General features: G+C 38.6%; 1 protein-coding gene across 1 annotated transcript in view; it reads left to right on the plus strand.

Moving 5' to 3' along the window:
* Window positions 1–25,452, plus strand: part of ak5 (adenylate kinase 5) — an 80,370-nt gene that overhangs the window by 32,061 nt on the left and 22,857 nt on the right. The window contains exons 7-10 of the mRNA XM_044219865.1: window positions 5,266–5,356; window positions 11,313–11,386; window positions 18,541–18,586; window positions 20,962–21,006. Of these exons, the coding sequence (XP_044075800.1) occupies window positions 5,266–5,356; window positions 11,313–11,386; window positions 18,541–18,586; window positions 20,962–21,006 (256 nt within the window). The remainder of the gene's footprint in view (window positions 1–5,265; window positions 5,357–11,312; window positions 11,387–18,540; window positions 18,587–20,961; window positions 21,007–25,452) is intronic.

Below are 25,452 nucleotides of genomic sequence, written 5' to 3' on the forward strand. Positions count from 1 at the left end.
ACAGGCGGGGCCCATTTGGACTGCGGGGGCGGCAGGGGTAAACTTTACGGGCCAGCATAAATGTCTGTGCGTAGATTGCGACATTGAGGTGAATGATGATGGTAAATCCTGAACAGAGGACAGATTAACAGTGGTTCAGTAGAGGATAAAACCATTCAGCTGTGTAATGGATTATTAGTCATATTGGTGAGTAGGATTTGTTGGTTGCGGTTTGTAAACACAAAATTCAAAGTTGGCCCCTCCTCCCCGGCTCAACGACACCAGAAGAACACGCCCAATGCTGTATATGACAACGTTGCTGCATCCATTTTTCAACGCTTAAAAAAAATACACTGCCAACAGTAATATTAGCTATCGTCAGCTATATACCAGCTCATTACAGACACTAGCACTGAGTCTCCGACAATCAACTTACTACGTTGGTCTGGGACTGCTGCGGTAACCGACGTGGCTTGTGTGTTAGACAGAAATGGACTTAGTGTGTACGTACAAGCTAGCTACTATTTTTGGAAAGTTACATTTGTTGTGATGGAAAAGCTGATACTTTAGCAAGCTAACTAAGCTAACCGCCGGCACCTACCTGTCCAACGGGAAAACAGGCCAACTCTGCGTCGCTCTTCACCCCATCCTCTCCTTCAGTGCTCGCCAGCGGGTGAAAGCCAACCCCAGATTCACTCTCGTTTTGGAACGAACTTTATCTGCTTTATCGCCTCGCTATGTTTGCGGTTTTTTGGTGCTGTGCCCGCCATTTTCGAAGTTTCCTCACACCCTGCGCGCTGTTATTGGCTGAGGGCTACACACCCACTACCCAAAGTTTGACACCCTGAACACAGCAAAATAAGAAAATACAGGCAGAGGGCACCACCACACACTTCTAATGGGTCATAAGTGATGATTAAGAGGGATTATTCTGCCTTTAATTTTCTGTCCATTTATAATTGATACCTAGTTTGTCCATCTGAGTAGCATTTTTCTGCATGATGATGAATGAATGAATGAACTCGTGTTTCTCGTATAAATTACATTTAAGAAATCAGCTAACTGCAGAAAGATGACTGTCAGTAATGATTTTTTTCATTATCGATCAATCAGACGATTGGATTAATCATTTAGTGAAAAAATTCCCATCACTACTTCACAGAGCCTGAGGTGACGTCTTCAAATGTCTTGTTTGTTTCAACAAATCATCTTATTTGAAAAGCTGGAACCAGAGAATGTTTGACAATTTTTATAACAATTTTTTTTTAAACGACTGAAACAATTAATCGATTATCAAAATAGTTGTTGATTATTTTTCGATTGACTAATCGATTAATGGACTAATCGTTGCAGCTCACCATGTAAGGTGCAGCACATTTATGGGAAATGTGGTTTTAATTAGAAACAACAATACTGCAACTTTATACAGTAGAGGCTCTTTGTCTCCGGTGTCACATTAATGGTGGCAGTGATATAGTGATGTTTAAAGAGTTTCCCCTCGGGGATCAATAAAGTATTTATGATTCTGATTCAGCGCTGCACATAACATTTTCAGTTTTTCTCTCAGAAAAACGTGTGTGTCATTATAATATAGTGCAGTACATAAACTTTCTTCCACTTTTCTTTCACTTATATTAATCTGTTGTCTAGAGAGCAACTAACTGTCCTCTAATAAACTAAAACAAAACACAAAAATTGTTTGTAACATTTGTGAACAGTTTAGTTTCTGTCTTATCTGAGCACAAAAACAGTTTTGTTCCTCCTGCTCTTCAGTAATTATCCGAGGAGAAGGACTCAATAGTTTCTTAATTAATGAATGCAATAACCGCCGAGACTTAATTGCTTTCGCTCAGCAAAAGGCTTTTGTATGAAAGTAATCCTTTCATTTTAAATGTCAAGTCCAATATAGGAAGGCATATCTCTAAAAGAACAATCGCAATGACTCATTACTCTACATCATTGACGCTGAATTGGAATGACTGAATTGTCATTACGTGTCTACGAGTCAATTAATTCACTGAATAAACTCGTCCTATTTCTGTCATTGTAAGACGGTTTAGCACCTCTGACTTACGATTGCTTAGCGTTTGGGATTTGTGATCATCCAAAACGTGACGTTTAGATTTTTGTGTAAAAAGTGAAGATGTACGAATGAAGGTCTGTTTTTTCATGTAGGATGACTCAGCTTATCAAATACGCACCACAAACACAATGAAGCCTAACCGGAAATTGCAGTGGGGAGAGATAATAGTTTGTTGTGGCCTGAATCAAAGCCGTCCTGTCATTCTAGGAAAAAGGACCAATCTTAGCTTAATTAAATATTCCCCGAGTGAGTTCAGCTCCAGCTTCCTTCCCACACGCTGCTAGATGCCGCGCTGATATAAACAAACAATAGACACCTCGCTCCGTCTTTCTGGGTCTCTTATCTCCCCAGGTATGGTTACAAGGTATTCGTTCATTGTTCCTGAAATATAAATGAGATACTGGCATTGTAACTAATCAGTAAAATTATGAACAATGTCTTCTGAATTTCAAGATCTCTTTCACTTTGAAATTAAGACTGAATAACCTGAAATGGGTATTGGGTCTTTTTATCTATTTGGGTCTTTTATATGTATTTATATGTATTATATTTATTTCTTTTTATATCTCTTCTGTTTTGTCTCTCCTCTTCAGAGAGTGACAACATTGAGCTTTACGTAACATCAAAAGAACTTGACGTGTTGTACTGGGGAAGCTACAAGAATCCTAAGTTGTTTTTTTTTAGCTCAAACTCTTGAAGAACTTCACATGAATTAATTCAGATGATCAAAGAGAAAACACTGAATGCACCAAACATCTTCCTGAAAAGAGTTGCAAAGGCCAAAAAGAGTTGCTGCTTTAAGCTGTCTCAAAACGTAAGACTCCCTCTCTGATTCATCTGCTTCCTTTAATCTACGCCTCCTTCTCTGAGATCTTTGAGATAGTGGAAGAGGGCTTTTACCTCGCTTCACCTTACTGTGTCAGTGGACTTGATGAAAAGATGCATTTTCTATACTTTATATATGTTCAGTACATGAAGGTAAAACTATTCTTTGGATGAGACATTTTTTGACAAAAGCATATTCTGTCCTCTGTAGGGTTGATTATAATATTGACTATTAACAGCTGAAGACATGATTGTCAATTGCTGTTCCCCCTGTCAATTTTAAGACGATTTTAAGCTCTTTGAAGAGAGCCGGATCTTTTGGCTACGTTCCTTTCCAAGAACCGGCTCTTTCGGCTCCCAAACAGCTCTTCCTTTAGTACCACTTCTGCTGGTCACTGCCTAAGTTACTTTCTTATTTGTCGCAAGAAATACATATGCAAGATTCTTTATCTGCAATACATAGAAATATTCTGTCACATTGATGGATAAAAAGTGGAGGTCGAGAATAAAAACAAAAATAACACCCTACTAATGAAATAGTGTGGTTAATAAATAATTACACAACCCTATACAGACACATACAGTATATTTCAATTTAATTTGTATGATATAGGCCTAATATGAAACAAACTCGTTCGCAACCGACACATCACTATTAGGGAGAGGCTTAATGTATTTGTAGACTGTTTAAGAATGCTGTGGTGATCCACAAATTATTTCTTAAATACATGTAAGTGTTCTACATTTAGAAGTAGCTAACAGTATTAAAAAAAGATTTTAGGATGTGGAGGACTAGGCTGAAAAACAAAATTAACATGCCGGCTGAATTTCAAAACGCATCCCAACGACACAACTGTCAGATTTATTATGTAAAATAATCAAAACTGTTCTAACTTTGGTAGAAAACTCAGTGTTCATGTAGGAACCCATAGCTGAGCTGTAAGAAGCTGATTTAGAAAATAGGTTTTCAAATGTCAGTATATCAGATCATGTAGCACAGCTGTTCTCATTAATCTGTGTCCTATTATGGTCAGCAAACAACAAAATAAAAATAAAGAAAAAGAGATTTACGACCTGAAAATTCTAGTGTGGATTCAGCATTAGTTCTGATTGTTATCCTAATCAAGAGAGACAGGAAAGTTAACAAGCTCAAATAGTGCACAGCTATATATCATTGATCTTATTGGGTTTTGGCAGTCTCACGGAATGACAATAAGGACATCCTGAAAATACAGAAAAGTTCCCATTCCTTGTCCTCTGTCCACTGTAATGACACTGAATCATTCAGACAGTCAAGCTTTTCTCCAAGAAGTTAAAGCTACTAATCTGTCCTTGAAAAATGACTCTGAAGAGTCTTCTTGTAAAGTATAAATGGATTATACAGAGACTCTCTGTTGAAGTAGGGAACACATTTTTGTTACATGGACACTGCAGTGTGACAGCAGGTGCTTTTTCTGCTCGTGATGCCAGACGTTGAGAGGTCTAAGTACTCTGATGGGTTTTTCGAATGCCACGCTCTCCGGTGAATCCTCAATTTGATGCCCCTCTGCTCCTCTACTGCAGGTGGACTCACGGGGCCCTCTGGGTCTCGGGGGACTCTCCCACACAGTAGACGGCAGACACCGGCCTCTCTTTTTTAGGTTGTTACCATGGTAACCCCAGGAGGAAGCCGGTTGTTGGTGCTGTTATCCTTATCTTACATTTCACCTGACCGCCACTCCCACAGCTGACGTTCATTTATTTCTTTGTTTAGTTTACATGTCAAGTAGAAACACCGCTGAGAATCTCACACCTGAAGGCGAGACAGCGGGAAACAGTGAGAGCAATTAAATCCAGTCTGTTCATCTTTTTATCCGTTTTTTGTATGCACAAGGTTGCCATTTCAGCTGCTTGTCATCAGACCCTGATGAGAGCAGAGGGACGGCCGAAGAGCAGATTAGGGAGGAGTAGAAGTCTGCTTCCATCAGCTTCTAGTTCACTCCCAAAGCAGATTTTTCATGGTCAATTAGCAAATACTGTACATGCAAAGGAAGCCAGCCGGCCTCCGAATAATCTGAAAGAGACCGATTGACACAGAAGGGAGGCTAATTAATCTAGTGTTATTAAAGCTTCCGGTGTGTGTTGAATACAAAATAACCCGAGTGTGTAGTTCCCAGCGTTGTTTCTTATGTTTGACCTTTTAATGAGTCTCATTCTGGATGTCACGGTGGCTTCACAGACTGAGCGTGTCCGTTGTGCTTGTGACGTTGTAGGTTCAGGTCATGACTTTTGTGTACGTCTTGTATTCGTCATTTCTGTCAAGCTCTACCGCCAACTATCTCAGAAGAAATCAAAGGTCATACAGCATCAAAGATGGCTCTCTTTTTTTCTCCTTTCAGCTGGATGCTGACCGAGACGAAGAGGAGGTCTTCTGTGACATCAGCATGACTTTGGACAACAAGCTGTTTCCGTCCAAAGAGCCTGCAGCCGGTGAGATGAACATTTATTTTATAAAACAGTGAGACAACGGAAGAGATTTTTTATGGACAGAAACTTTTAAAAGCTGCTAAACTAGATCTTTATCTCCACTACTTTTATTTGATAACTTTAATTAGTAGTTAATTAGTAGTTAGCAGATTTAGATTAATAATACAAAATATAATCAACAATTAGATTATGATGTATTATTAAGACTTTATTGATCTTTGACTGTTGATAAAGTAATTAAAAGTAGCCCTAACTTTACAAGCTGCAACATTAAAGTAATGTACACATTAAGACATCAATAATCATAATCCAATAATATAATCAACATTATTCTGAAACAGGCCATTCTGCATAATAAGAACATTAAAGGTGGGGTATGCGATTTTAATCCAATACACGTTTTTTTTGTCAAATTCTGCGAATATCTCCTCACGGTCCACTAGCTGTCCGTTCAGTGTGTGCGCTGAAAAAAACCTCTGGAGTCTGTACTCAGCCCCGGCTCGGTAAATGGGAAATAAACAAAGTGGCTCGGACCGAGCCACATAGCACTATTCCAGCCATGATTTGTGTGTCAGGTAACGTTAAATGAATTGCCCCACGGACATTCAGCTTACTTTGTAGTTTGCCAAGATATGCTGTTGTTGTGATGTTAGCTATAGCAGCAGGAGAGTTGGGAGTATCGCTGTCTGGAGCTGGTGTGCTGGCTCTGGGAAACCGTCTCGTCCTCTCTGGCTGTTAGCTTCGCAGCAGCAGCTGTAGGGACAGTTTGCTAAACCACAGCCTAGCTAACGTTAGTTACATCACTTGCTGTGTTGTTGTTTGCATCATGGTATTTTTCATGGTATTAGATTTCTCCAGAATTGCATACCCCACCTTTAAGTATATTAAGATGCTAATACTTTTGTACTTTTACTTAAGTAAAAATTTGACTTTTACTTGTAACAGAGTACTTCTACACTGTGGTATTAAAAGATCAGAGCACTTCTTCCACCACTGCGTAAACAGTAGTATATGTTGTACACAACTACAATAGACAGCCAGCATTAGATCAAATTTAAGGCTCCCAGAAGGAAGGGTTTGTTAAGGCCATGTCATAACAAATAAAAAAATCATTATGTTAGACTGTGTTCCATGTATGCTTGTGTGTATGCATAATGTAGTAAAAGGCATTATTTACAGTAGCTATGGGCCAAATGATGATGAAATGTGATGCAACAAATACTCATCAAAATACCAACAGTCACAGTAAAGAACATCCTCAGGGGTTTTATTGTTTTTTAAGAGCTACTGATACATGTGTACAGTGTAGAAAGGCTTCTCCAAAATAGCCCGCATACACAAGAAGAGAGAACAAGTGAAAAAACATCACCCACCAGCTCCCTGGTTACCACAAGAGTTGGCATAGCAACCAGCAAAGCAGGGTTAGCCACGCTTTGTGAGAAATACAGAATCATCAAGGTTAGAGTCTTTGATCAGTCAGGTGAGGTGATGGAGACTATTTGTATTCTGTTAAACCTGATCATTTACTTATGTGCCAGACAGAGCCACATTCCTGACCTTCAGTGAAGGCCTGAATCTCAGTTTAAAACATGATTAGTCGGCGCTCTGTTTCTGCAGAGATCATAAATTAAAAAATGGCACCGTTGGCACAGAATTGAGCTGGTTTTGTTTGCGTGTAGTGTAGCCTGTAATTGTTCCAACCCAGCACAGAAATCCCACATCTTTTGTAGCAAAGCAACGGATGCTCACTGCCTCACACTGTTTCCACTGCTTTACTGTAGCTACAACGTAGTGACTCTGTATCAGGGAGTTCGTTGGAAAAGGAATGGTTAATGTCTTTACTTTGTAGTTCTTGGTTGTATATTGTATATATAGCCCCGACGATACTGAATTTTTGTGGCTGATACAGATCAATACCTGAGAGTTTGATAAATCAATGATAAAATCAATGACAATGATATATTGTCAGATATTCTTTTTTTTTTTTTTTTTTACATAAACACATAAAAACAAATTTTTTTTAAACAGTTCCCTTAAATTTGGTTATTAAAAGAATAGGTCTTTGGAAAATACACTTATTCGCTTTCTAGTGGCAAGTTAGATGAGAAGGCTACAGCCAGCAGCCGGTTAGCTTAGCTTAATATTAAGACTGGAAATGGGGGATAACAGCTCGCCTGGCTCTGTCCAAAGGTAACAAAATCAGCCTGCCAACACCTCTGAAGCTCATTAATCAACAATATGTACCAGACTATTTCTTGGCCCGGGAGCAGTAACTTCCTGGACTCCAGCTGATAGCGGGATATTTTACAGTTGAAATATAACGTGTCAGAAATAGTGAATAAACAACGATATTAGATCGTTTTTCAAAAGAAACAATTGTCCTTATCTGAGCATATGAAGCGAGCCACACGACCTGCTGTTGAGAAAAGCTTTGTTCCAAGGCTGTATGTTTAGTTATTAGCATAGTTACAAATATCTGGAACAGAACCTGAAAGTTGTGGTTTCACTTCGGCTCTCTATTGCACGTCTGTTTTTTTTCTGTCCAACTTTGAAAAGGCACACACAGCAAAGTGCAGACAAGTGTGAGCTTCAATGCAGGTCTATCAGAATTAAACACGTCATCCAACTCTTACCTGAATTTGGTGAATAAAGCGTGCCGTACTTGTCTTTCCGGTTTGCATTGAGTGTCTCAGGGCAGAGGTTGTCGTAAGATGTACGGATTATAAAGCCCTCTAACAACAACGTGTGCTTAAACTTGACTTGGCTTGTTTTATGTTAATGGTTCATTATGTTGTGCCACACAGCTCGTGCACAGTTGCAGCGCAGCAGGAAGCTGCGTAGGATCTGGAGGAATACACAATGAACATTGGTTATTAGTGACGACCATTCAAATTACCAGTTTTTTCTTCTTTTAAAAGCAGTGTGTTCAGTGTGTTGGTAATTTAGTGATGAAGGAAACAGTTTGGAGCAGGTTTGCCACAACAGATGGAGGAAACTTTGAATTTATTTTTATTTGATAGGGATGATGCAATTTAACATAATTCCAATACAGAGCATGAAACGGATGTGCTGCACAGAGAGTTTATAGCTATTTTTCAACTTTTGTCCCTAGTTGGGCTTTTTACATGTACAGTGTAATTAAAATATACTGTACAGCTTTCAGTATCATAAAATCACAATACACTACAGATATGGAAATACAATAAAATACATAAACCCCAATACACATATCACAATACACCAATACACCTTGATAATTTAGAGTGCAATTTGCTAAATATTGGTACAGCTCTGGTTTGCTTTTAGCTGAAAGCTGATTGTCCAAAGTTAGATTTCCGATGTGGTATTTTACAGTTGCCATTCACCATGCAGAATCCGCATGAGAGAACATAACGCACCTCAAACTAGTGGAGAGGGGAGGGGGAGAAAATATGTTTAGGTGTTCTGAACAGCTCAGTGGTGTTACAGTGACTGAGCAGCCAAAGAGAGGGAGGGACAGTTTGGATGTGGCAACGTTATTACACGACATTTGACCCACAAAACCATGAAAACAGTTTGTCAGCTTCTCTCTAGAATGTGTAGGCCAGGCACGTAATATGACTGAGGCTCACATTCCCAGCGATCCTTGACATCAAAATTGCCTTCTGCTACTTGTCAGCTACCTGACACGCTTCTGCTGCAGCTCTCTCTTCTGCTTTGTCAAGATGTTTTTCTGCATATGTTTTCTGTAAGTGAGCCTCACAATAAGTGTTCCACCCAGGAATAAAAAGAAAAACATCCTGAGTGGAGTGCAATTTCAAAGGACAACTAAAAGATGAAACTCTTAAATACACATCAGAAAAATTCAGTCACGTGTGCAATCTCTAGCTTCAGACTTGTATCCTCTCAGAGATTGGGTGATGTCTTTAAATTGTTTCAATCTGCTGATATAGAAAAGTATAAGAAAAAGCTGCAGGGAACAAAAAGACCAAGTGAAATTTAAAAATAGACTGGCAATAGTTAAAGCAAACTCTTTAAGAGAAATTGCTTCCTAGTCCATCTGCTGCTTCTAGTGCCACATTTTTCCCAGGAGTGGAGAGGATGATTATCGCAGCAGCACATGTAAACCAAAGTGAAGTGCTGCTGAGGACTGCAGCCTCAGCCACCTGACATCATTGGCCTCAACAGCAAAACAAAAGTGTCCACACTACCTCAGCCCCTCGCTTTCTAAGAGCGAGAGGCACTCTGACATGTTGCTGACTCTGAGCAGTGAGGACACAGGACAGTTTTTGTTGTTGGCTGATTTTCTCTGTAAATCTGGTGCATTCTGACGCTTTTTAACATAATGCATATAATAAATTCACAGCTGCCGTCTCTCTGGAATCTGCCTGAATGTTTGAAGCTGCATCTTCGCAGAATCTAACCCAGTTCTCTGCTCTGGCGTGCAGAGAAAAAAAAATCTGCCGAGGGGAAGTGTTATTCACGACCCATTTCCACTGAGGAAATGGATGAAGATGCTATGTGTTCGAATTTATCACAGCATCACCTTCGGCAGCTTTCTGACAACAGGAAGTTTAGGTTCAAGTGTTTATGGGGCCAAAATTAACTTTTTTTTTTCCTCTTTGCATTGTGTTTTTCAAATTGAACATCAAAGTGCAGATGTGCAGCGACATTTGGAAGTTTGTTGTGGTACTGAGTGCTGTAGTGGTACATGAGACTAAATGAGCTTTAATGTAAAAAGATCATGCGATATATACAGTAAATCTATTCAAGTGTATATCTATTGTAATGTCATTTGGCTGTGACAGCTAACAGTACATATATTAATAATATAACATTATGATTTTTTAACAATCTGATAATATAACAAAGTAACGTTTTGGATTTCCTTATGTTTGATCTCAATTGAGACCCATTTATGTTTCTGTTTACAATTTCCAGACATGAGGTGTGACTTTTTAAAAAACCTTTATCAGTAGATCAGTAGATAAACCGATTAGGCGACCAACAGAAAACTGCTCAACTTAACAATAAATTGTACTGAAGAAAAAAATACTGAAGACTCTCTGTTTCCAGCCTCTTAAATGTGAGGATTTACTGGATTTGTTTTATCCACCTTATTCCCAGCCCCATGATACCTTGCATGAATTGTGGGCACGACTTTCGGTTATTCCTTTCACTGATCTGGTGTCTGCGAGAGTTAGCAATATGCTATAGGTGTCTTCCCTTTTATTAAAGGTTTTGGGGAAATAAATGATGTGGGAACACACCTTAACCTTATCCTTACGAGAAACTGTGATCATATCTCGAAGGACGACCAGAAGAAGTGGCCTCGGATAACGTACAGTAGTAGATTTAGGTGGATATCATTTTAAACTGAATACCTTTGGGGTTTGGACTGTTGGTCAGACAAACAAGCAGTTTGAAGACTGGGGCTCCAAGACAAAATGGGGGACGCATTTTACATTATTTGTTGACATTTTAGAGTAGACCATTATATAATAAATAATAAGGACGCTCTCGTGTCTTAGGGGTTAAGAGGCCGACCATGAACCGCAACTTCCGCGGTTTGAATCCGGCTGTAGACGTTTGTTTTATCTTTCTGCTCCTCATTTCCTGTCATCTCTCCGCTGTCACTATGTAAAAACAATAATTAATAAACTAATGTTGAAAAACTAAAATAATCATTAGTTGCAATCTTAAGAATTTGAATGTAAAAGACGTGTCACATTAAACAAGAAGAGACTGATGAAATGTGGCACTCATGAAGGCAGCAACTAAACTGCCTGGAAGACAAATGAAGATCAATGTTGCATGAGTGAGACTGTTAAAATATAGAATACACATTTATTTATTTATTTTAAATAACAGGTCCAAAGGTCACTAAAGCAAGTGTCTACAAATCTTTAATTACAGTCAGAATTCAAATGACTGACACTCGTGCCACTTCTTCTGTTCTATTTTTTTTTTTTGTCTTCAGGTCCCAGTGAGCTAGATCTCAGTCTCCTGGGTGAAACCAGCAGCCTGGCAGATGTTGCTTACAAGTACGATGAGGTAAGAATCTGATTCATTTCTACTTACTGATTGTGAAAGGTGATTTGACATTTTTTGCTATGTGAATATGCTGTGTGAGTTTTGGTACCGATAACAAAAAAGAGACATTTTTGAAACCTTTTTTTAAAGGAAAAGAAACATTTTTTTCCTAATATTTTGTTGTTTGTTTGTATATTTTTTCCACAAGCAAAACGTCTCTAATACAGCAGTGTTTAATGTTGTCTTAAAATACTATAAGCAGCACTACACATACAATGACTTTTCTGAAATAAAATTGTATAAAATTGGTAAAGTTCAAAGAACAAATCTAATTAAAGAACAGACCTGATCAAAGAATATCCAACAAGACCATATTAAGCATTAAGGTTTGATACCGTAGTTAGAGTCCGAGTCAGACAAACTGGGATGATTTTCCTATCATGCTGTAATTTTACATTTGAAAAAGTTTTACTTTTAACAAAGAAATTTGATTATTCAGATTACTCTAACTTCCTGTTTATACAAGCATACAGCCCCAGCTCCAAGCCAAAGCACAGGAATACAATTGGTAGTTTCTAACTGTAATGTCATTAGGAAAGTCTGATCCCAACAGCAGCAACTTTATCCATCAACAGATGATATTTTTGATATTTTTATCCTATTACAGAATCAAGTGTTTGAATCACCCCCACTAGCGAGTAGAAACCTTCTTTTCCCAATTTTCCCACATCCTCTGCTTTCACTCTCTCCCCACTTTTTATTTGCAAAACATAAATGACAATCTGAAAATTATCTTTTCAAAAATTGCAGCCGGTGAACTCATTTCAAAGGCCGGATGATTCAGCGAAGCACATGTCCAGAGATGGAGTTTGTTGTTGTGTAATGCTTGGCGAGGGTGCAGACAAGCATCATTCCTCCACACAATCCTGGCGCTGCAGTGAAGCATAACCCTGACCCTCTGTCTCATTTTCCATCCTCAGAGTGTCTAGAAACAAATTGCTCCGCTCTCTCCGCCTCTGTCTCTTCGGCTCTTCTGTTTCTCTTCCACCTAATTTTTCTAACTCAAGGTTTTTTTTGTTTTCTTGAAAGTGTTGCTGCCTAATGGAGGTTCTTTATTGTTTTCTAACACGGCATGGTTTTTCGGGGTATATTCTCTCTTTCAGCAGCACACATTCAAACTGTGCATTGAATTCACATTGGGAGCTGCTCATGATAACTGTTTACTGTTGGATTTCTCCTTCTCCTACTTAATAATATACAGTACATGTACTGTATATATGTCTTTTTCTCTGTTTTTTTACTAACACTTTGTACATTTTTCCTCATGAACATCTGTGGAGTTTATCTAAAAGGTTAATGTGGGTGAGGATTACAGCTTTGAATCCTGGGGCCACTCAAACTAAAATATATGATATTTTAAGAGGAAAGCATCAACTCAATAGGCTACCACGTGTCCCCTATTGTCTTTCAGTGGAGATGTTTAATGTCCAAAGCTGGTCGTAATGCTGTTTAAGGGGCTGTTTCATGTTTTCAGAGTCAAATCTCGTTGAATCACTCCATCCATGACCCTTTTAAATGGATGGACCAATTCCACTTTTTTTTCTCTTTATTACGGAGTTGGATATCTACATAAATGTGTTGTTTTGGCTGATACTGATCTCAAAATTAATGATGGCCGAATTCCATTTAGTTGCTTCAGTTTCCCGGTCCTGGTATTGTGCATGCTGACTCACTCTCACACTGTCATGGCTTACTGGGACACAAGAGTATAACAGAGCCATTGTTAATGTTATTTATACAACCTGTGTTTTTACTGCTATGTCAAGTCAAAACATCTGCTGTGAAAAAGGCCTATTGTGGTTTGTGTAAATATACTTAGCGAAGGGCTGTATGGGGAACAGGAGATGCCGACGTGCACTCCTGCCAAATTTCAAAGCGTTGTGCGGACCTGAGCGTCAAGCAAGCGGATTGGTTGACCCAACTCCTGGTGGGAGGGGCGATCATAATGGAAAAGAAAAAAAATATGTAAATGTATATATTAAAGAAACAGCCACACAAACGTCTCTGAAAGACTCTCACTCTCATAAATGGTAGTAGAAGTACTCAGATCCTTTGTTTAAGTAAAAGTAACAATACCACAGGATTACCGGGAAAATGCCCCTTCCAGATTATCCAGATGATATAGAAGTATTTATATAATTTGCACACACAAGTTACTTGTTAGTTTGTTGCCGGACAATTTAGAACTTCATCATTCTTATAAATACATAATGACCTCATGTAAATACTATACCTAATTAGGTCTAATCAGACACATAACTGAAAACTATAAACTGGAACATTCAAACTGTAGTAGTAGCACAATGTGAAATCAAACTGCTGCAGAGTAGTCTTAGCAAAAGCTACAGTTCTTCACCTTCAGCCTATATTGAGGTGTTGTTTATTGTCCACAGAGCTTGTCACAGTGTTTAATCTTCACGAGCCCTGTTCACAACAGAATTACTCTCACAGCCGGGTGTTACCTGCCTACTGGGTGTCTCCTGGGCTTCATGGCCGGCTGTAATTTCCTAATAACTCTGAGTCATGGCAGATAAAAAAACTTAACTTTTGGCTGATCGATAATTATTGACCGATGTCACCTACTCATGATTATTCAGAGCCAGGATAAAGCCTGGTCTGTCAATACAGTAAGGTGGTAATCCTTGTAGAGGAAACCACAGAGCGACTGAAGGACGTCACTGAGCGACGTCCCTTTGCAGCCCTTTTTTTTTTGTGAAGTGGAACGAAGACGCTGTGCAGCCTTGTCATCCCATATTTGTGGCCTCGGATATGAGGCGGTGATGGATTTTGTTAGCGTGCTGATCCACAGAAGGTGGCAGATGAGGGGGAAAGAAGGGCAGAGCAGCTATTTTTGGGGTTCTGGTGTCAAATCTCATGGACAGTTTCCTCCAATTATTTCCTGCTTTTCACCACCTCTAATTCATTCCTGATGAAAGAACATCTAATGTGGATATGCCTTGGATTTCTGAGTCCATTTGTTGTTTGATGATAGGGCTGCACAATTAATCGAAAAATTATTTTTTCCAGTGTAACAACAACGTTTACTAGGATAGATCTTTAAAACATCAAAAAGATAAACATCAGGTTATGGTAACAGAACAAGAGCGTGTCTCTGGCCTCAATGTTTTGAAGTTGTCTATTTGGTGATTTATTGGCAAAGCAACAATTTATTTGTCCTCAGTTAAAAATGTTGTTCTCTGTTTCTGTTGTCAAACAACAGAAGAAGTACAAAAACAGTCATTTGGAAATGTTGCTGTTGAGTACAGTGTGACTTGGAAGAACTACAAAAATGGAACCCAGATAATAAACAGCTAAATGCAACAGCTCCAGGCTTGTTCTCTGGACACTGTCAAAAGGCATTGTGGGAAATGTATGGGATCACTGCAGATAAAAAAAGATTTAAGGATTTGCCAAATGTAAAAACTATTTAAGGCTGCACTTCGCTTCAGTAAATGAAAGAGCCACAAAGATGATTAGTTCAAACTTCCATCATCACAACATCACATCAGAAGTGTGCAAGACGTCATGCAGCTGCTTTCTGTATGATGATGATGATGAGCATTCTTCAGCCCACCAGAGCGTCTCCAGACTCATTTTGACAGACGTGAAGTTTGTGGTCCTGAGGGGTGACAGCCACATCTTATTTGATTAGCTCACACAGGTGACTCAGTCTGGTGTGAAGGAATTATTAGCAGAAATAAAGAGTGAGAAACACTTTGTGCTGAACAAATGTCATCGTCCTGCTCCATTAGATGTTAGTGGGATTTTTAGCCACACAAGAGGTGGTGCTCTAGACATGATGATGGCAGTCTTGACAACAATTTGGATGTAATCTAGTACAGGCATTCATAGTCGTCAGAGGATTAATCCCAATGACTTTTCCTTTAGTTCCAAAACTTTAGTTGATTACGTGAAACCTCCAAAACTAACGACTCAAATCCAGTAAAATTTGATATTTATGTCAAGCAGAAGATGAATCAATGATGATTTTGGTCACTGAAACATTTGCAAAATACATTCATTCTTCCCTGGAGGTTCGTATTTTGAATTTTGATTCCACCACTACTGGCAATTGGTAAAACGTCAACAAACTGTTAACGTTTTACAAATTATTATGCCTCAAATTCCAAAGGGCAGACAGCCATGACATTTTCTGAAGAAATTAATTCTCCCCTGTGGAGGAACCATTTAACCCCCCGACCTTCACACTAGCACCACATTTAGGCCATTTTTGTTGGTGGTTTACAAAGGTTTGTAAAAAACAAAAAAAGCTATCTGTACCATGACACAATAGAGATCTATCAACCAGTAGAGATTTAGATATGTTTCTACCAAGCAATATTGGATTACACGATTGTTGCATCAGTGTAATGAAGTACATTGATTTAATTCACTAGATTAGTCAAAAACATCTGGTTATTTAATCTACAGTTTATCATTTGCTCCACCTCTTTGGTCCAGACTGAAATATCTCAACAACTATTGGATGTCAAAGATAAAAAAGATTGTCTCACCAGCATCGATTCAACAGTCTTGTTCCTTGGTGTGTAATGAGCATCACAGAGCTGCTCACATGGATAGAGACTTTTTGCATGTTTAGTGTAGTAGGAGTAGTAGTATGTTTAGTGCGTAGGAGTGTGTGTCTATGATTGTACATGTATCGCTGTGTGTGTCACATACCATCACCAACATACAGTATCAACTACCCAGGAATTAAGAGGAATTACAGTGTTTGTGTTTATATACATATCTTGTCTCCGTCACGTGGAAGCAATGCGTGCTGTGCATGTGTTTCTCTCTCTCTCTCTCTCTGAGTCATCAGACCAGTTGGTGTACCCACATGCCAAGCTGGCTCGTTGTTGACACCCAGCACTCCCCCACACTGACGGCATTTATTTAACACTAACAGAGCTCTGCTTCGCTTTATTCTGTGTCTCAACTGTTCTCCTACTGTATGTAACTGTATGTAACTCCACTTCACACTGTGTAAATCACAACCATTAGTTAACTCAGTTTCAGAGCATTGTGAGGTCAAGAGCTGGTAATAGATGTCACCTGTCTGCAGATAATGCCAAGATTTTTTCTGACGTTAGCTGTCTTGATACGGCAAATTGCTCTGTAAAATACAAAAACAGGTCAGTTTCATTGGTATGTATTTCACATAGCATCAATTCAGTGAGACACATCAGCAGTGAGACTGTTGACACTCCACCTAGGGGTGGAAATCTTGAAAGAAAACTTGTTGGATAAATATCCTGAATACTGTATCTTCTCAGGGACTGAAATGTTTTGTTTTCTTTTTTGTAATCTTGTCTATCCTCTTTTTGTTGAGCTATTTAATTGATGACTATGATGATCAATGTACTGAGCAATCAGATTACTAAATAACTACTCGGGGAAACTATTCAGGGAAAGATTTACCTCCCTTCATGAAAAAACAAAGCTTATACTAAAGGAGGACAAAATTCATTTCTGGTTTAGCAAGACTAAAAAGGATTCCTGCTCTTATCTCTGTCATGGCTCTGAATATTATCCTCCTCTGTACACACACATACTTCACAAGTGTAATCATTAATTTTGTACTTTTTTTTTCCATTTTAATATCAGCTATGCAGGCTTTTGTATGTCCGTCTGTTTCTGGTGTCACCAGGCTGTTAGATCATAAGAATTCATGATTTTTTTATGCCAACACTCAAGTCAGTAGCAGGTCATTTGTGCCAGAATGATGCAGATGGCCAAAGCTGTGGAGGATAACCATGGAAACCTGCAGCAATGAGTCTTAGGAGAAATTATTTTTGAAAAACAGTCTCAAATATCTGAAATAGTGGACATGCGCTTGATTCTAATTAATCAGATTTCCTCTCGAAACAGATGAAGCCAAGTGGAAAATGGATTTTAGCCAATTTTTCTGTCCCGGTTTGACTCTGATATGCGTTTGTAACTCTGTAATGATGATTCAGTGAATGAGGCTGCAGAGAGTTTCAGTCCTGCTCCATGTGTTTGCTCCAGGGAGCCTGAGGATTTACTCAGCAGTCTGTCTTATTCGCTCTCTCTCAAATACTCGTTCATTGTTTCTATGTTGGTCACGAAGACTTTCCTGTGTAGACTCTTTTTCTTTGCGTCTCTTGTTCGATTTTCTCATTTTAATAATGTTATATGGCCAAAAGTATGTGGACGCCAAATTCTTCTGGTCTTAATACTACAGGATACAATTATATTTTAAACAATAGTGTGCTTCCAACTTTGTGGCAACGGTTTGGAGGACTGGTCTGTATCGGTAATCTAGTGTTAGCTTTATTCTTCGATTAGTCTTATGTAAATTAGACAATTTCGCATAAATAAAGACTTGAGGAAAAAGAGGAAAACATGGCTCATAATTTGTGGTTTATTAATAATGCTGTGGGGGGAGTAAAGAGAAGTAAGTTTTTATGGGCCACAATAACCTGTTGGAAATATGCAGCAGTGAGGAGATTGTCAGTCATTTTCATTTGGAAAATATCCCGAGCCTGTCTGACGAGTTAGCAGGAGTGCTGCCACAGCATCTCAGCTCTGCTACAGGTCTGAACTGCAAGATGTTCAACTATTACATATAAAGAGTGGGTGTCCAATAGAGCTGCAATTACCGAATAATTTCATTACTGAGTGAAACATTCCCATCATCATTTCTTAAAGCCCAAGGTGACATCTTAAAATGTCTTGTTCTGTCAGACCAACAGTCCAAAACCCAAAGATGTTCAGTTTACAATCCCATGAGATGAAAAAAAAATATCAGGAAATTCTCCCAATTTAGAAACTGGATCTAGGGAAAGTTTGTAATTTTTACTTGAAACGGTTAAGCGATTATGAAAATAGTTGCACGTTACTGTATTTTTCTGTCAATCAACTGACCGATTACTTGATTAATTGTTTCAGCCGTAGTGTCCTCATACTTTTGGCCATGTAGTGAGTATCTTCCTTTATCTCAAGTTCTTGTTCAAATATGCTTTGAATGGGTGATAGCCATCGTGTCAAAAGCATATAGATGACACAACATACTAAAAAAAGAAGAAAAAGAAGTGAGAACATTTATAAAACCAATGTTGAAACAAATATTCATCTGATCTCTGTCTGTTCAGGCTGAAGAGGAGGAAGAAACTGGGTATGCTGAAGGAACCACAGAAAGTGAGTTAATTACTGAAATGACTGATTTTCTGATTGTCTGTATAAACAGTAAAAAGACGAACACACAAACACGCTCGCTGCCCTTCTTCTATACGCTTCAGGTGACAACACAACATCACGTCTTATCACCAAAGCTTTTATTAGCAGCTACATATTTATCCCCCTCTGCCTTCTTTCATAAACTAGCAGACTCCATTCAGCATTTCATCACACACACACTCTCAGTAAATGTCACACGTGTAACTGTAATTAAACAGATGTCTGAATGAACTTTTCCCTGCAGCCATATATGTGTGTGTGTATATATATATATATATATATATATATATATATATATATATATATATATATATATATATATATGTGTGTGTGTGTGTGTGTGTGTGTGTGTGTGTGCGTGCGTGCGTGCGTGTGTGTGTGTGTGTTTTCATCAGCGTTGCACTGCATCAACAGTACTGATTGTGTAATGGAGGGGGAGGACGGCTCATCTGTTGATTCACTGTTGCCAGTTAGACCTGATGTTTATCTCGTCAGCTAGCTGTCGCTACACTAGCATCACCCTGCAGCAGGCAGAGGACAGAGAGGGGGAACAGGAGGACACCTGCATGATTAAAAAGGACAACAAACCCTGCGTTTAGTTGCCACTTTGGCTGTCAAATTTGCATGAGCCACATTCATAACATGAAATACATTTTGTATACAGCAAAAAACTGTACACTCTCTGAAACTCTGATGTCAGGTGTGGTCTCTGGTGATGTAGTTTGATTGACACCTGCCAGTCCACATCTTGTTTAAGTTGTTTTAGTACAAAAAAGTAAAGTTCATTACTTTTAAAAGCTGCAAAAACACTGATGGGACGAGCAAACTCAAACTGGCTCTTGGATCGTTGACTGAATTGCCCCTCTGGACCAAATGAATAACTAAATGTTATTATTGCATTACAGGTATAATTGTTGTTGTTGCTACTGTTATTTTACTAATTATGAGAATGCTCCCTTTCATGCCCCCGTTTAAAGATGTAAATGTTGGTATGAAGTCTTTCAGTGATTGAGTTAAGAAGGTTATAGCTGCTTAACGATGTAATAATAATAACCGTTTATATGAGACCAAACACGTTCTGTGTTTATAAAGCTAAATTATATTATTTTTTCAAACTGAGCCACTGCCCATTTAAAATGCCTGGATATACAGTAGTGCATATTGTATTTACTTAATTAGTCATTAGGACACAGCTTCTGTTTCTTCTGAACAAACTGCTGCTGCTGCTGTTGGAAGGACATCACCTTCTGTGCATAAGAAGACTTTTTTCCTGGAAACACTGGATATCTGCAGTATACAGCAGTAAATAAACAGAACCAGCAAAACAGACTTTAATTTAGATGAAGGTTTGACAATTATTGCTTTCACTCTTCGCCTTAGCATTGGGTAAAGCATTGTAAGTTAATACCGAAAGCTGGCATACAGGATAGTACATGGAAAAATGCCATGAAATCCTAAATTGACACAGTAGTAGTTGATTTTAGTCACACTGACAGGCCTACGTGAGTCATTGGAAAGTAGATGAGCTAGTGAAATGGAACCAGCAAACCTTTCTTACTGCGTTTGTTTTGTCTTGTTATAGAAGGAGAAGCTAACTAATGACTTTAACTAGAACACCTCAATGGAAAATCATCATCATTGTTATTAATTACACCTGCGTCAAACAATCCATTGTGATAAAGGTCTATAACAGCTGAAAAAGGACAATAAAAAAGATTAACCTCCATTTAAGAGCCAATTCACTGGGCCAGGGTTTACAGTATGTCAGCTAATACGTAACAAGAAATTATAGTACAGAGATGCCAAAGATATGTCTAAAGGTAACCGAAGGATAAGTTAAGACACAGAAATGAATGAGTCATTGGTGACAGCTATTTAATGTTCATAATACAGGCTTTTTTTATTAGTTTATTTTTCAGCTGTAAAATGTTGTGCTCAGTACATATCTTGGTCACAAGTCTTAAATAAGTCAATTTAAGGGATCCTAATCCAAAATGTTGTTTTTTTTATGTTATATGGTCATCTTTAAAAAAAAATCATTTAAAAAATCATCATTATATCATCAGAATTTTTTAATTCTTTAATTTTGGTACTGTCTAAAAATATTCAGTATAAGTCCATTTTACAAGTAAAGCAGCGCATTAACATGCAATAAATTCCTGTTAATGTTAACAATATCAATCAATTTATAATTTACAAAACAGCTTGTAAACAGCCTGGCAGTTCAAAGGATAACAACAATTATCTGTGTGTGTGTGCGTGCGTTTATGTACAGTATGCTGCATGTGTGTTGATCTGCACTGCATGTTAAACTCTGATTTTCTTTCCTCTGACAGGTTATTGTACAGAACAGAAGAAACCAAAGGTCATCTTCATGATGGGTACGTACATGTAGCCGAGCGCTCTCTGTCTCACACACACACACACACACACACACACACACCCCTCCGCACTGGTGGAGCCTACCTCATTAGAAAGAGCTGAAAGCACACACACAGGCAGGATTATAATGAGCAGCTGCTGACTGCTGGGCTGGCCTCATTCTCACACACACACACACACACACACACACACGGCACAGAGAAGCGTTGCAGAACGCCACAGAATAATACCGATCAGATGTTCTCAGAGGGTCTCACTCATTTCAGACGACAGAAGGAAACTTAATGAAGTAATTAAAGAAGTTTCAGCGTAAAACTCCTGCAGAATTTAATGGCTCGTTTCAACACTGTTCATCACTAGAAAACAAGACATTGATTATGATATGAAGAGAATAGCAGTAGTGGAAGATGTAAAACTGGGAAGTTAAATGAGCAATACCACAATTGATCAACTTGTAAACCCTGCTCCTTCAACTGTTTCGGCCTCTTATGTTGAAGATTGTTTTTAGCTTACTTTGTCACGAAGGTTAAGGGTATTAAAGCCTCTATAACGCCCCCTGCCTCACGTAAAAATTCACATTGTTGAGTGAATTTACCCCTATTTCCCTGAATAATCTGCTTGATATTGTGTCACACATACATTTATCCTCCTGTGGTCTTGACACTCTATCCCCCAGATTTTTCTAAGAAGTATTAGAAGTCACTGCCCCTTGTCTTGTCTCTCTGTTGTAAATGAGTCTCTGTCCTCCGGTTTGTTCCCAGACTATTTCAAACAAGCCTGTATTCAGACACTTTTAAAGAAAGCTGGCCTTGATCCAACAATCCCTCATAATTACAGATCAATCTCTAAACTACCCTTTGACTCAAAAGGCTGTTGCTAAACAACTACTGGAAATAGTGGAAGATAATTACATTCTGGACCCATTTCGATCTGGTTTTCGCCAACTGCTCTGCTGAAAGTCATTAACGATATTCTTATGAATGCAGATCACTCCATTTTAGTATTGTTAGACTCAGTGTGCAGGTGTGACTTTGTCTGTTATAATTTTGGTTTCCAGCAAATCACTTTAACCTTTAAAGTGATTTGCATATAATTACACTCCTTTTGGAGTCATTTTGGGGTTATTTTCCTGTTCTCAGATCAGTTGAAGGATTACATGCTCCTGCACAGGTAGAGAAAGTGCTCTAAATCTCTTTGGATAACATCTAAAATAAAATTGTGTCACTGAGCTGAAGCCTGTTTTTTCAGAAGGTAGTGCTGAAACAATTAGACAAGTAATTGATTAATCAGAAATTAACAGAATTTTGATAATTGATTCATTGTTTTAGTCATTTATCAAGCAAAAACTGCCCCAAACATTCACTGGTTTAAGTATCTCAAATGTGAAGATTTGCTATTTTCCTCTGTTTTCATTGTCATTGTAGATTGAATATCTGTTGATTAGACAAAAACAGGCAATTTTAATGTGTTATCTTTTACTCTGGGAATTTTTTATAATTATGATGACTAGATTATGAAAATATTTGTCACTTGCAGCACAACAATTTAGAAATATAAGATTATTTTCCAACAACACCAGTATTTTATGAGCTTAATACATGTTGAATGTAAAATCTTAGTCTTCAACTTGACTATAACTATACAAAGCTATCAGATAAATGTAACAACACCTATTTTACGCTGTTATTTTGGCAAGGTTTCTCTTGTGCTCAGGTGCAACAAATGAGTAAATGTACTATTTACTTCCAACCTCTGGAGGCAGAGCGTGGTGTTTTTTGTGCTCATTTAGTGCAGTGAGGCTCAGTCTGCTAATTGAAGACAAGACAGAGAGATGAAGGTTAACGAGAGATCTGGGACACACAGAGTCTCCATTAACCACCGTTCGCTTTGCTACTATGGAAGATACGATCATTAAAAGATTATTGAATCAGTACTCTCTTTCACACCCATACGTTTATGGTTATGTGTTAAAACCAACATGTCCCCACTGATCTGTATTAACACCAGTTTGTCTGAATATTTGAGAAACAGACGTTGAGTTAGACCCGGAGCTTTTCCTCAGCAGGAGCAGTTAATTGGAGGAAAATGCCAACTGCATATATAACAACTGTCACCTAGACTCGAATGTGTCTCCTAAGCAGATTTAACACCATATAATGAAAGGTTTGCAACACCGGCTAACATATTCAGGATTTTATTCAGCTTACAGCAAATTGGGATCATACCTTCAGCGTGAAAGTGTTATGAGAGAAAGTGGGATTGGGTTTAGATTATTGCATGTCTCATCTTTTTTCTCATGTGATAAGAGTTGAACACAGCATTAGTTTCTCCTGCTGCGGCTACCTGCTTTAACTTTTGACTGCCACTGTTAACTTCATGCTTGTACGTACTGTAGCTGTTAGCTCGAATCATCACCATTCTCCTCAGATCTCTCTTAAACCTTTCACCACCCACTGTTCTGCCTGCGGGTTGCTAGTAGCAATATGTGAAACAATTCATTTACATTAATATGAACATATTATATATGCAGAGATAGATTAGAGTCTTGTCTGTCAGTTATTGAGGTTGTTTTAAAAAAACATCCTGTCATAATAATAATAATTATAAAATATAAAACTAATACAGGTAGAATACAATTAAAAACTCAAAGCAGCAATAGTTTACTTTTTTGGCCACTTGGAGGCAGCATAACAAGCTGTAAACACAACATCTGCCATATTATCTGATTATTTACACATTCAGCAGTCACAGAGCAACATTAGCATTCATTTTAAGTCATGTTTCTATTATAATATCTGGCTCTTTAGCTGCTAAATGCTCCGCAATGTTCACCAGCTAGTCGCTAACTTTGTCTGGTTGCTGTTTGATGTTGGACAGGTAGCGTATAGCAAGTTTTTCTGAGTTTTTTCGCTTTTTCACAACTAAAAACAACGTTGATGAGAACCAAAACATTAAAGTTGTGGGCCGGAAAACCAAAACAAGCTAAAACGCTCCGTAGTGCTAAGGGAACTGCTAACCTGATGCCCCAGATGGTTTGTTACACAGAACCATCTGAGAAATTGTCCTTGGAAACTGTTTGGAAAAAGGGCAGGCACTTTCAAAAAAATACTTGGCAGGTGATTGGATGAACCATCTGTCTATCACCGTCTATCACGGGCTAACTTCAACCAATCAGATCAACGAACCATATGACGTAGCAGGAGAGCCAGTCGGGAGAAAAGCGAAAACATCTTTTCCATCGAGAAAAGCCTTCAGTGCCGTTCTTTGCTCTACTTCCAATGAAGTAATACTCTACAGTTTTGATATAACTGATGCTATAGCAGCATCTATGCTAACCGCCATTGTTGTTTTAGAATGAACAGTTGCTTTGCTTCTCGCTGTCGACACACCTAAACCACACCCGAAGCTGCCAGTAGTTCTTCATAGGACGCTGTTTGGTCCGAACCACAAGTCCATAACATGAAGCCTGCTAAGATGGACTCTCTCGTGAGCGCTTTCAAGACCGTAGTTGCGAAGGAACAAGGAACAACTGCAAGGATTAAATTATGTAGAGCAAGTAAAACTAAACTGACTACTTAAACTGTCTGATGCGGTCAGTCAGAAAAGCGACTTAGCTATTTACTCATGATGACTCATTATCTGGTGCAGCAAGTAGTTTGTGTAATCAGTCAATACCACATAAAGGGAGTCCTGCCTCTATGATCGTGTTTGTGTCACCTCATAGGACAGGTTTTCTTCCCTGCCACGTCAGACATCATGCTGACTTTGAAAACACTGTCTCAAGACTCCCTGACTCCTCACTTCTAAATAAAAAGTAAATGTCCCCTCTTCGGCCCCTGTCTCCTGCTGTCGCTCTTTTCCAAACTTGCTCCACTGCTGCTGATGCTGCTGCTGCTTCAGAGGAAACTCAGGTTATCTGTCAGACTCTGCTCTTTTCTGGTGAAGAAGGGCTCAGTCACTCACTGCCCATCTACCTGCCCTCCGTAATGCTGATGAGAGCCAAGGGCGTCAAGTAGTAATATGGGGGGGGTAGCAGCATTATGTAGGAGTTTGAGGAGCGCTGGAGTGATGGTGTAAGATCACAGACCTTGAATTGGATAAATACTCAAACTGGAGTTGAAGAAAAACACTACAAAGTAATTTGTTGAGGTACCAAACATATTGTTGAACTGAAGTTACACCAATACAGAAAATCAATTTTTTTAAAAATCAGGTCATGAGTATCTTTTGCTGTCAGTTCAAAATTCTTTTAATGATTAATTTGTCAAAATTTGGTGCTGTTTGTGAGGTTGATGTTAAACTACCATCTGCCTCCTTGTACATGTTGCCAATCATCAAATACTTGCTGAAAAACACGTAGAGGTAGAACTATAACCAGTGATTAAATTAAAAAGGTGTCTAAGTTATGAGCTCTTGTTGAGATCTCTTATTAAAACGAATAAAAG

The sequence above is a fragment of the Siniperca chuatsi genome, linkage group LG13 (genome assembly GCF_020085105.1).
Source record: "Siniperca chuatsi isolate FFG_IHB_CAS linkage group LG13, ASM2008510v1, whole genome shotgun sequence".
NCBI classification, from domain to species: domain Eukaryota; kingdom Metazoa; phylum Chordata; class Actinopteri; order Centrarchiformes; family Sinipercidae; genus Siniperca; species Siniperca chuatsi.